General features: G+C 42.1%; 1 protein-coding gene and 1 non-coding gene across 50 annotated transcripts in view; both read left to right on the plus strand.

Moving 5' to 3' along the window:
• Positions 1–11,954, plus strand: part of Ubap2l (ubiquitin associated protein 2 like) — a 57,543-nt gene extending 45,589 nt beyond the window's left edge. For 10 of the 49 annotated variants that reach the window (XM_075978346.1, XM_075978356.1, XM_075978351.1 and 7 more), the window contains 7 exons: positions 1,913–1,994; positions 2,426–2,643; positions 3,323–3,428; positions 8,469–8,536; positions 9,716–9,913; positions 10,325–10,375; positions 11,165–11,692. In XM_075978346.1, coding sequence (XP_075834461.1) covers positions 1,913–1,994; positions 2,426–2,643; positions 3,323–3,428; positions 8,469–8,536; positions 9,716–9,913; positions 10,325–10,375; positions 11,165–11,260 — 819 coding nt within the window. In that variant the 3' untranslated portion in view covers positions 11,261–11,692. Of the gene's footprint in view, positions 1–1,912; positions 1,995–2,425; positions 2,644–3,322; positions 3,429–5,232; positions 5,638–8,468; positions 8,537–9,715; positions 9,914–10,324; positions 10,376–11,164; positions 11,693–11,837 lie in introns of those variants that run through there. The other 39 variants (XM_075978390.1, XM_075978396.1, XM_075978394.1 and 36 more) reach the window with 13 other exon arrangements.
• Positions 1,703–1,838, plus strand: LOC142855191 (small nucleolar RNA SNORA58). Its single transcript, XR_012911454.1, has one exon. It is a non-coding gene; the product is annotated as a small nucleolar RNA SNORA58 (small nucleolar RNA).
• Positions 11,955–12,773: the final 819 nt, after the last annotated feature.

The following is a 12,773-nucleotide window of genomic DNA, read 5'->3' on the forward strand; positions in this document are numbered from 1 at the left end:
CAGGCTGGCCTCAAACTCATAGAGATCCGCCTGCCTCTGCCTCCTGAGTGCTGGGAGTCAAAGCATATGCCACTACTGCCCAGCAAAAGACATTAAAATTAATGTTAAAATCAGTTGTGGCTCTTGCCTGTAATCCCAGCATATGAGAAGCGGAGGCAGGAAAACTGGGAGTTCAAAACATGGCTTGCCTGTATAGTGAGTTCAAGGCCAGCTTGACTACTTTCTTTGAAAAAAAAAAAAAAAAAGCCAAACAAAATTGATAAATAAATTTTCTGATGTTCAATATCCTAGCCTTTTCTCAGTCTTTTTCCCCATATACTTTACCATATATATACATACACACTAGTAATTTGAATTAAAATACATGCTACATAGCTGCAGCTCAGATGGACTAATAAAACTATTAGCATACTTTATGTCAACATCAATTTTCTGTTCTGCTTTTTTGTTTGATTCCCTTATGATTGAAAGTAGGACTTTATGTGTGTTAGGCTGAATACTGCTGAACTATATTCCTCCTGTTTCATTTTAATAATGGGAGAGTATCTCACCCTGTTTTTCAGGCTAGCCTCAAACTACTGGACCTCGTATTCTCCTGCCTCTATTTCCTAAGTGTCTAGGACTGTCACTGACATATATCATTACCCCTGGCTCTTTTGTTTTTGGTGTTGAGTCAGGGTCTTTCTACGTAGTCCTAGCTGTGTATACGGAGTATTGGACTCAAAGGCATTCACCACCACACCCAACCTCCCTGGCTTTTCTTCATTTTTTGTTTCTCTGTGTCATCTCTTTTATCTTTCTTTTTTACTAATGAGTTTCCCAGAATCCCCAGAATGGGGTACTTTAAGCATTTATTGTCCTAGGCAGTTTACAAGAGTAATTGGAATTTAGTGGGAGCTCTAGCCAGCTTATTCAGATGGTCAGGATATTTTTAATGTCTTAAGATTTTTTTGTAGTTCTTGGGATCATACCTAGGGACTCTTGTATTTTGACAAATACTCTATTTCTGAGCCTTTAGTTTCCTAAATTGCTCAGGTTGGTGTTGAGCTCTAGACTTGACTTGTGTCTCCAAGTAGTTAAATTACAGGCTTGTGTTAATGGGTCCAGCTTTGTTGTTTTGAGACAGACTCTCACGTAGGTTATGTAGTTTAGTCTGGCCTTGGTGATTGTCCTGCTTCAGCCTTCCAAATCTTCAAATGCTGGAATTATTGGAGCACCGCCACATGCAGCTTTTGTTTTGAGACAGTAGGCTGGGTGTGCTGGCACATGCTTTTATTCCCAGCATTCATTCTATGTAGTTAGGACTATATAGCCTTAGCTGGCCTAGAACTTGTTATATAGAGGCTGATTTCAAAAAACTCTAGAGAGCCACTTGCCTCTGCTTCCTGTGCATCACCTTTTTAAGAGTATATGTGCATGCAGGTGCCAGAGGAGGATATTGTGTATATCCTGCTTTCTGTTCTGACCCATCCATAGACTCTCCATGTTAGTATTACGGGCATGTCCATGATCATATCCATGGCTTTTTCATAGATGCTGGAGGTCAAAGTAGCAAGCACTCTTACCTACTAAGCCAATTTCTCTGGCCCCACAGCTTAAGCACTTTGGCAGAAAGAAGAACCTGTTTTCTCAAAATTAGCTAGAAGGATCTATGTAAGATTAAACCTTGTTTGTCCTGCTAGACCTTGATGTGTATTCCAACAAGCATATCCGTAGACCTTGTCTGACTCTTACTCATGGCCAGGCAGGGGGGACAGTGTATGCAAGATTAATTGGTGTTCATGTGATCACTAACCTGTTTAATCAGTAACGTGATAAATTGCAGTACTCAAACATTCTCTTGCTTCCTCTTGTGGTTTCCTTGCTGGGGAATGAGTGGAATTTAATCTCTCCTCTTTTATTTTGGTTCTAGGATTACTACAGTATCCCGTTTCCCACACCCACCACTCCACTTACTGGGAGGGATGGTAGCCTGGCCAGCAACCCTTATTCTGGTAGGATTGGAATAGAGCTGAATACAGGGAGATGTGTAGATAGAAATGTGTTTAGTAGCAAGAAGAGTTCCATAATTAAGATTTTTAGCAGAAGTGTGATTTTTGTAGGGGTGGGGTGTCTGTTAGTCTCCACCTTTTTCTAGGAAGTTTGATTGAACTGCTCTTCTGTATTCCCTTGTGCCACTTTGCCCTGTGTACAGTGGCAATCTCATTGCCTTGCTAGTCCTTAGGTTTTTGTTTATGTATAGCTGATCATTGTCTTCTCACCTTCCCTTAACTATTGTTGTCCTTCAAGCCCTTGGAGAAGCAAGGTGTAGGAAAAGGATGGGATGGAGATTAAAGAAAACAAGTTGGCAGAGGAAGATGGGGATTTTTCATTTGGGGATCCCTTTGCACATTATAGAGTATGCAGCCAGACCTTCTCTTCTTAGGTGACCTCACCAAGTTCGGCCGTGGGGATGCCTCCTCCCCAGCCCCAGCCACAACCTTGGCCCAACCCCAACAGAACCAGACGCAGACTCATCACACCACGCAGCAGACATTCCTGAACCCGGCGCTGCCTCCTGGCTACAGTTACACCAGCCTGCCATACTATACAGGGGTCCCGGGCCTCCCCAGCACCTTCCAGTATGGGCCTGCTGTGTTCCCTGTGAGTAACTGACTGACTGGTCTTGTTGTGAAGGATCCCAATTCTGGGCATCATTCTAGCTGCTTTCAAGGCTAAATGACCCCTTAGTAATAAATGAGGGACAACTTGTACTTTTGGCCTATTTCTGGTTTAGGAAGAAGGGGTGTGGGATTTTAATTGGAACAAGGATTACCTGATCTTAGAGTTAGCCAAAGGAGGATTGTGATACATTATATCTTCGCCACCTCCTCCTTTCTCTGCTACCATTGTCTTTTTTTTCCCCCCTACAAACTATCTCTTAACTGCTCAGGTCAGTTCTGAAGACTTTAGTGTTCTAGTTATTTTTTTTTTTGTTGTCATTTTAAAATAACATGACCAAAAGTACTCACACAAGAAAAAGTTAAGTTTTGGGGAGAGTCCATAATGGCATGGTGCCAGGAGTAGGAGGTGGAGAGAACAGGAAGATGGGTACACTCTCAGATCCTATCCCACTCATGTTCTTCCTTCAGTAAGGCTCCACCTCCTGAAGATTCTATAATCTCCTCAAGCATTTCTCATTCAACACAATCAGTAAGGATCAACCACTGGCCAACCTACTTTAGGATGATAACTACCTAAATGTCCAATCTTTGGAGTAGAACAAGTGAGACAGATGTTGTCTGTTGCTGTTTCATTCTATTCCTGTCCTTTTGTTCTTCAGGTGGCTCCTACCTCTTCCAAGCAGCATGGTGTGAATGTCAGTGTGAATGCCTCGGCCACCCCTTTCCAACAGCCAAGTGGATATGGGTCTCACGGATACAACACTGGTAAGTTCCCTTTGGCCCTTGTTCAGTGGTCTGTGTGGGATATTACTAGGTGGAAGAAAGACTTGGTATTTGAAAGTGGGTCATTGAGATAAGCTAACCCTCCACATGATTGTTAATTGTTTGGTTGGCTTAGGGGTCTAAGAACAGTACCAACAAAGAGCTTGTACTAGGGCGGGCATGTGTCCACTATTCACAGTGGGAATGCTCAAACGGCTAATCTGAGTTTGGGCGAAAAATGGCAGGGGCCCCAAGATTTCACTGAAATATCACTGGGGAAAATGGTAGTATGCATGGCACCAAGAGTGGAAGAGTACTGAAGAAAGGTTTAGATATTTTTCTAGCTAGCGGACTATGTATGATAGGTTTGGCATAAGTTTGTAGTACTAATTTTGTTACATGACTTCCTTTTTAATTCCCTAGCTAGAAGATCTACATACAATGTGGAGAAAAATGAGTAGACACGACTGACTACTCTTGGGAGTGAGGCTTGAACCCTTAGGTTTCTTCATTTGTTTAGCTAGTCTTCTTGCACAGACTTGTTGCACATCTGATAACAGGGAAGTAGTGTAGGGATTTTATGGACACATGTAGCCTAGCCCTTGCTTCTCTAACTGACATTGTTGCTTTCTTTTTGGACGATAGAGATGAAAAGAAAATTTTGCTTTTGTAGATTTTTTTAAACTTTAGGTGTTTTTTTTTTTTTTTCTCGAGACAGGGTTTCTCTAGCTTTGGAGCCTGTTCTCGAACTAGCTCTTGTAGACCAGGCTGGCCTCGAACTCACAGAGATCCGCCTGCCTCTGCCTCCTGAGTGCTGGGATTAAAGACGTGTGCCACCACCACCCGGCCTAACTTTATGGGTTTTGTTTTTTTTCCCGTCCCACTTTATGGGTTTTTAAAATGTGATTTTGTTTTTGTTTTTTTGAAACAGGGTCTCTTTATATAGCCCTATCTGTCCTGACACTCAGTATGTAGACTAGGTTGGCCTGGAATCCACTCTGTCTCCAGAGTGCTGGGACTAAGGGTGTGCACCATCATATCTGTCTTACTTGTTTTCTTGTTTTGCTTTTGAGACAAGATCTTTATGTAGCCCAGGCTTGCCTCTAATTTGTAGCAGTCTTTGCCACTGTTGAGCACTGGGGTATATACCATACCTGAGAGGGCTGAAAAGAATTCCATGTAATTTTCTTAATGACTTTCGGGTGAATCTGGGGAGGTGATTGCTGCAGTTAATGGGTTGGACTTGAGGGTTGTCTTTAAAAGCTTGCATCCTGGTTACAGTTCTATGGGATTTAGAGTTACCAATAAGTGTTCTTCATTCTTCTGTGGACTCTGTGGGTAAATAGCCAAGCTTTATAGTAATTAGAGAACTGAGCACAGAAGACAACAAATAGGCTTAGGTATTAATAGACAGATGTTTGAACTGTGACCTATGAAACTGGGTCATGATACACATTTTCAAAATCTTGAGGAACCTCTGAGATTTAATGCCCATACTCCTTATGGCAACTTTCTTAATAACCAAGGCCTACCCTAATCTTTGGTTGAGTATAGAGATAAAAGCTTTTTGACTTAGAATGGCTTCACCTCCCAAATTTACCGTTAGGTTTAAGTACTAAGTGGTCCAGAATCAGATTGGAATCTGATTTTGAAACTCTTAGCTTCTTACTTACCTTAAAATTTCAGAAATCTGCTATAGCAGCTTTTTGAGAACCCCCAGTTGCCAACCCCCAACAGAGGGCTCTTGTCATTCTGTTCCTCATCAACCTCTAAATTCATTTATTTTTATGTATTTGATTCCTTTTAGGAAGAAAATATCCACCCCCTTACAAGCATTTCTGGACGGCTGAGAGCTAATTTGGCCCAAGCCTGGGGGCTATGTTTTGTGTGTGTGTATAAATTTGCACTGAAGTCTTGTTTCAGAAACCAGACCACTGAGGAGAGCCTGCTGAGCTGAGGCCATGGCCTGCGTGGCTTGGGGAAATGAGTTGGTGGATACCTTCTGGGCTTTTGAACTTGCCCCCCTCCCCATCTCCCTTCTCCCCCATGTGTCTGACCCTGTCTTACCCATTTCGAGTTCGAGTGGTGCAGCAACTCCGAAGCATCAATGCACACGCCTGCTGTTGCTTTTGATTTCTGGAAGGCATGTAGTTCCAACTTGTAACAAAAAATATTTGTAGTCTTCAATAAACTGTGGTATTTCTTTAGCTAACTCTGCGTTCTTTCCGTGCATGTCTTTCTGGACACTAGGAGCCAATGCTGTATTGTGGATAAAGGGTGGAGGGCGGTCTTTTCAGTCAATCCCTAGTATAGCCAAAGAGCTGTTAGTGTTTCAGTAGAGTTAAAACAGCCCGTTTCCAGCCTGTTGATTGGTTGGTAAAGCTATTACAAATAAAAACAACAAAACTGATTTCCCATGCTTTTATGTCTTTACTTTTTCATGTAGATCCTCCCCTTGCCTCTGACTCAAGCTGAGGGCAAGGGACAAGAAGTTAGTGTCATGTCATAGTGAAAGGCTAAAGCTGTTGTTAGGGAAGTATCGTCCAAGGCTTAATCTCTACATCTGGTTCTCAAGGTTGACTGTCTGATTAATATCTTATCAGGTTATTAGTGATCACTTAGTTGATGGCTCGGGCTTTGTGGAAACTGCTAGCCTGGAACACTGTTCGTGGTCCTTTGATGGCTTTTCAGAGATTGTGAATTTTTAGTCTTTTTTTTACTAGTGGATGTAGCCAAAGCTATGTGAGAGATGTTTGGTCAGACATCCTGTTGGGAAGTTTGTCCTCCATGCACTCACTAACCAGTACACCATCAGCTGTTGGTTTATAGCAGAAATTTGAACAATTAGACAACCACCCTTGGTTAATCAGAAACCATATACTCAACTTTCCTTTAGTACAGTTCCTTACCCCTCTGGTCCTCTGGAGTTTAACCAGTTTTCCAAGTTGCTGCCACGCTAAGTAAGAAATGGGTTTTTTTTTTCTTCTGTCTACCACCTACATTGTTTTGTAATTTTTTTTTTATCACTGTTGGGTAATTGGGGTAGGTAGGACATGTGGGATGGGAAGGAGAGCAAAACTTTAGTCTGAGGATCTCTGTAATAGCTAGTAAAAATTGGGAAATCAAAGCCTGCTATTTTTTTAGGTTTTCTAATACTTACATAGAGGCTATTTTAGCCACTATACAGGATTCTCTTTTTCCCTGTTGCATTACTGGTTCTTCTATATGATTTAAAACTTGAACTAAACTTTTTATGTAAAAATTAACAAGGTAGGAGCTTGCTAGCCCTAATTTCTCCTTACCACCCAGTGTGGCTCCAGTTAAGTAATTTCTCCCACCCTGTGTAAGCATCCTAGCTTCTCTTGGCAAGAGAGTAACCAAGTCAGCTGTAGGCACTTATCTATTAAAGATAACTCATTGTCTCTTTGGTTTTGTCTTGAAAATATTCTGTAACCTGGCTCATTTCCCTTCCCCATCAAACCTCACTAGCATTAGTCCTTTCCATATCTGAACTTAAAGTTATGCCTGCAACCCATTGTTCTCTCAGCTAGGCATCTGGGGTTTGAAAAGAAGAAAAATCTCTGCTACCTCTAAAAGAGTTTGATATACTGTTCCCTTTGTTTACTTTGTGCCTTCAAAGTATGCAGTTAAGGCTTTGGAGATAGGAAGTATTTTTTCATGCTTTATTTCTATGCTTCTTTTTCTTCCCCTAGAATTGTATTTGTTCCTTTTGAAGGGTACTATCTGGACTTAGGATTGGTAGGGTTTTACGTTAATTTTTTTCTCTTGGTGCTAGTGGTCAAACCCTGTTCCTTGTGCTAGCTAGAGAAGCACGTAATCACTGACTATATCTAAAGTGATTGTGAACTTAACTCCTAAAGGCTACCTTTCTTTTAGGCATTGGTTAGGAGAATTTGAGTTTCTGGAATTTGTATGGAGTGAATGGAAGGTTCCTTGTGATTTTATCATTAACATATCGCTTCTTTAAAAAAAAAAGCCAAACAAAGCTCCGTCAGAGTGCTTCTCAAATAAAAGAATAATGTACTTCTGGAGGCAAGAATCTAAAAGCATAAGATGTAGTTTTCTGGTTTCCCTTTTTATTTTTACAGGAGCTAATAATGTCTATTTTTACAGGAGCTAATGTTTTTTTTTTCAATTGTGAATTTCTAGTTTAACTTATTTTCCACATTTTGTTTAAAATGTCTCTGGTGACATGCTAGGTTATCTCATGGCTTCTGTCTTCTTGATTCATTGACCAATACTGTTAGGAAGGAAGAGTGTAGTAGTATGTTTATTTTAGCCTGAGAACAAATTAAGATGGATTATACTACTACAGGCTACTTTAAACTGTGGTGGCAGGAAAATTTTCAAGAGGAAACATGAGTTAGATATGGATTAAAACTGTTACTTGTGGGCAAGCTGAAGTAATGAAAATGACATTGCCTCTATGTTTCATATAGGTGTCCTCCCCACCCTCATACCACTAGAATTATAGAACTAGAAATTCATCTTGTGCAAGCCCTTTAAGTCACAAGGATATAAGCCTAGCATTCGTACGACCAGAGAAGTGAGGTTCATGAAGTGAATTGAGGCTCTGAGAATAAGCACTGGGGCCTCTGCGTTGAACTGTTCCTAATACTTAACAATGTAGGTTTAAGGATTTTGAGCCCCAATGTGTCATGTAGAACAGTAAGAGCCAAAACCGAGTGGAGTTTGAGTAGACTGATTCACAGAGGACATTAAATTTATAATACCCTTTTGCTTTAAGATCATGCTACTGAAATTTTGCTCATACCCTTTGTGCCCCCATCAAAAAGAGGTTCACACATGTGCTCCACACATATTATCTAGAAAGGGCAGAAGACCTCCTAGGCAGCATTTATGTTATGAGTTCTAACATCTCAGCTGATGTAATGGAAAAAACATACCAAAATTCTTTTGCAGTGCCATAGCTAGAAAGGCTGCAGACATCACGTTGTCCTAGGAACAGAGACTAGGCTGATAGCAGACAGAGCTAATCCTCTCTGTTTCCTCCTCCCCTAGGTGTATCAGTCACCTCCAGTAACACGGGCGTGCCAGATATCTCGGGTTCTGTGTACTCCAAAACCCAGGTAGGTGCCTGGTGTGGATGAAAGTAGAAAAGAGATGGAGGTGGAGTTGCAGTTAGAACAACCCTCAGGAGAGGTGTCCGAAACCCATTCTACCTTTTCTAAATGAGTTATCTGTAGACTTCAGTTTATCTAGGACTTTATGAGAAATGTCATAGGAAGGTCAAGTGTTGTAAATTATAATTTAATGTCATTTATTTACTGTGCAAATGGTTTTGGCCCCTTGACCTATCCACTCAGTATTTTCATAACTTTGCAAGAGAATAAATATGGAAATGAAGGGAAACTAGTTGATTTCATTCTTTGTAAGTTCATAACCATGAGTGGAAAGGAAGTGAGTAGTTTGTTACTGAGTTATCTATAGGTATGTGTTTTCATTTTTATGTCCCAGAACCTTTCATACTCAAGATATCTCTTCAGTTTTTTATTCATTTCTTCAGAGATATCTACAAAGTTTTAATTTATGCTAAGCCACAGAGGCAGGAATGTACAATTTTATTTTTATTTATTTATTTTGAGGAAGGGTTTTATTCTTTAGTCCTGGCTAGCCTGGAAGTCACTGTGTAGATCAGGCTAGTCTCAAACTGTAGAGATCCATCTGCTTCCCAAGTAATTAGAATTTAAGGTGTGCAGTATCATGCCTGACTAATGTAAGATTTTATGGGTGCTTTGACAGTCATTTTTCTGCTTGATCCTTGTGACAAGAAGTCAGTAGTAGCTCGCGCTCTCTCTCTCTCTCTCTCTCTCTCTCTATATATATATATATATATATATATATATATATATATATATATATATATATATATATATATATTTTGAGGCAGGCTTTCTCTGTGTAGCCTTTGTTGTTCTTGGCTGTCCAGAAACTCCCTCTGTAGACTAGGCTGGCTTTGAACTCAGATTCTCCTGCTTCTGCCTCCTGAGTACTGGATTAAAGGTTTGCACTGCCATTGCCTGATTTATCTCTTTTATTTTGAGGAAACTGAAGCTGAGTGGTTAGTTAGCCTAGGATCATGGAGCTATGAACAAAAAAGAAGAACTGGGACTAAGACTTTTGAATGTTTGACTTGAGGTGTGCTGTTGTTTCTGACCATGCTGCTTTCTGAGGATAGAGATACTTGGGCTCAGTAAGTTTTTCTGATGATCCCTTTTACTCTTTCTCCTCCTGTTTTCCTGGGATAGCAGTCCTTTGAGAAACAAGGGTTTCATTCCGGTACTCCTGCTGCCTCCTTCAACTTGCCTTCAGCCCTAGGAAGTGGAGGGCCCATCAATCCTGCCACAGCTGCTGCCTACCCACCTGCCCCCTTTATGCATATTCTGACCCCCCATCAGCAGCCACATTCTCAGATCCTTCATCATCACCTGCAACAGGATGGCCAGGTAATAGCCCTTCCCCCTCTCTCCTTTCCCTTCATCTTCCTTCCTATCCCTTAAAACTGCCTCCCTTTTCCTTTTCTTACCCTTCCTTACCACCACCTTCACCCAGCCCTCCCAGTGCCAGCCAGGGGCACAGCACATACAGACACAAGCGCACATAACATGAGCAGTTGGCAAAGGAAACATGAGAGAATGGGCCAGACTGAAACCCTTTTGCCCAGTTCCTTTGGTACCTTTCTCCTCCACCTCCCGTGGCACAGTTGTCCTCATCCTGTCAGACCTGGGTCACACCTTCCCTTGTAACCTCTCCCAGCCTTCTCCCTTCCCTGACATTATAGCTTTCCCTTCTAATGGTGGAGTTCTATTGTCAAAAGTTTGTCCCTTTATTTTCCATATATCCTGGTTCTGCCTCAGCTACCATATTTGCAGATGATTCTCTGTTGCCAGCGCCAGCAGGAGGAGCAGGTAATGAAACTGAATGATAATATGCTTGAACCAACTTCTTTTTAGTCCCCATTTCACCTCCACGGCCTCAGATAACTTGAAAAGCCTACCCAATCACAAATCGGATACACAAACAGAAACACTATGCTAAGCTCTCTGGCCTCCCCCATCCTCTCTTCCTTCCCTCTTCAACACCCTCTTTATCTTTCTACCCTTCCCCAACTCTGGAAAACACTTGGTTATCACAATGGAAAAGATTCCAGGGGCAGCATCTGGAGCCTGGTGCCTCAGGTCTTTCCTTTGTTTGATTGGTTTCACATTAATTAATGTGTGGTGGTGGGTGGATCTGAATGGTGGTAAAAGAGACCACTTAAGAACTCCAACATAGGTGGCTGGGCAACTCTCTTGCCCTCAAAGCTTTCCATATTGAGGCATTCACAGAGGTGAGTGAGAATGTAATCATCTTGTGATCACTCACTTAAAAAGGCCAGAATTCTCATAGTTGTTTAGGCCAGGACAATAGGTAGTGGGGAAGACAACTGACAGGAATGGAACCAACTCACCATATTATCTCCAAAGTGTTCTTGTCCATTTTTCCTGTACTTTAAGGTTAAAAAGAAAAATGTCGCCTTGTAAAAGAGGCTATGTAGAATCAATTTTCTATGCTTGAAATGTTGGCTTCATAGTCGGCTCTAAGTAAAGGAAATGAGAGAGTAGAACTATTTTACACATTTCCACGTCAAGATGTTACAGTTTGGTCCCACTAACTAGACACCTTTCTCCTCCCCCATAACCCTCCCATCCCTGCAGACGGGCAGCGGGCAACGTAGCCAGACCAGCTCCATCCCGCAGAAGCCCCAGACCAACAAGTCTGCCTACAACAGCTACAGCTGGGGGGCCAACTGAGGCCCTGACCCTCTTCTCCCGGTCCCATCTTCTGAGAGGGCTTCTCAGCCTGGAAACTATGGAAACAGCATCAAAGAGAGAAAAGAATGTGGGGCGATTCCGCTGCTCCACACCCCAGCGGCCCATCCCACACCTCAGCTTCATGTCTGTCCCATTCCTATACCATCCCACCCTGTTGTATGTATTATAGGATTTGTATTTTCTCTCCCCCCCACCCCCTTCCTCTTTGCATTCAAGATTATGAAACTTTGCTCTGGGCCCTGCCTTTCCTTCACTTCTTCCTGTTCACCCTGGTGGTGTATGGATGAGGTAGGGAGGTACCCCCCAAATATATATCAGCCCAACGGCCCTAAGTCTTCTCCTTTATTATTAGGAAAACCAAACAACACACAAAAAATGGCGTCATAAATATGAACAGCATTGTCATATGAATTAGTTGAAGTGTTTTTTTTTTGTACTGTGTCCTCAAACTTAATGGATTAATGTGTCTTGTATATATATACATATATATATATAAAAAAGGAGAAAAAAAACCAAACCTCTACCTTCAGCCTCTGCCCATTCTTGCTCCGTCTAGGATATCCTCACTCTCGTCGATGACCAGCTTGGTGAATAAGTATTATCGTACCAACTGGGCCTCTCTAGCAGGCTCGAAGGCTGTGGAATAAAGTGAAATCTTTGCCCTTTAAGAACTCTCACCTTAATGTGCTAGTGTTTTGCCCTTAAGGGGATTCCCTTTCATACCCTGTGACTGGAAAGAACCACTACAAATCTTCATTTCTCCTAGAAACTGTCTCATCTACAGCAAGTTTCAGGAAGTGAAGCGGGGAGGAGTAAGAACATTTAAAGGATAAAGGACTGGGAATCCGAGCGTGCTTTTAAAAAGGATGCTGCAGTGTGAAGCCAACAGTAGCTGTTGACTGGCACGACTCAAGCTTAGGCCCTTTTCTCTTTATAGAGGTAGACTACAGTACTTGTCTGAACTTTTTTCAGTCTTACTGTGTAACCCTGACTGACCTCTAACTTGTATGGAGACCAGGCTGGTCTCAATTGCAGAGGTCTGCCTACCTTGCCTATTTTACGTGGCTTAGAAATGCCCAGTTTCTGGGAAAGGGGTGGATGGGGTGAGGGCATGGTGTGGTAAAAGGTTTTGAACTTCAATTACATGGGAAAGGGAGTTTTATTTGCTTTATAAGAGCCTGAAACTCATCATATTGCCAAGGATTCAAGAGATTCTGCCTCGGACTTCCCAAACTGCAAGTATCCTCCTGGCTTGGGTGGGGAGGGTGTGTGTTTGAGTCAGGGTCTCACTAGGTAACTCGGTCTGGCATGAAATTGTATACACCAGGCCGCATATAGAGTTCCGCCTGCCTCTGCCTCTGGAGTGCCGAATCTCAGTTACACACTCTTTGTTCCTTTCCTTTTGGGGGTGCTTCAGTAGTTTCTCTTCCCTGCCTAGTAGAAATCCTACCTTGTTGGTTGCAGTCTGTTTTCAAGTTTAGGAGTGCCTAGG

This window comes from Microtus pennsylvanicus, chromosome 7, assembly GCF_037038515.1.
Source record: "Microtus pennsylvanicus isolate mMicPen1 chromosome 7, mMicPen1.hap1, whole genome shotgun sequence".
NCBI classification, from domain to species: Eukaryota; Metazoa; Chordata; class Mammalia; order Rodentia; family Cricetidae; genus Microtus; species Microtus pennsylvanicus.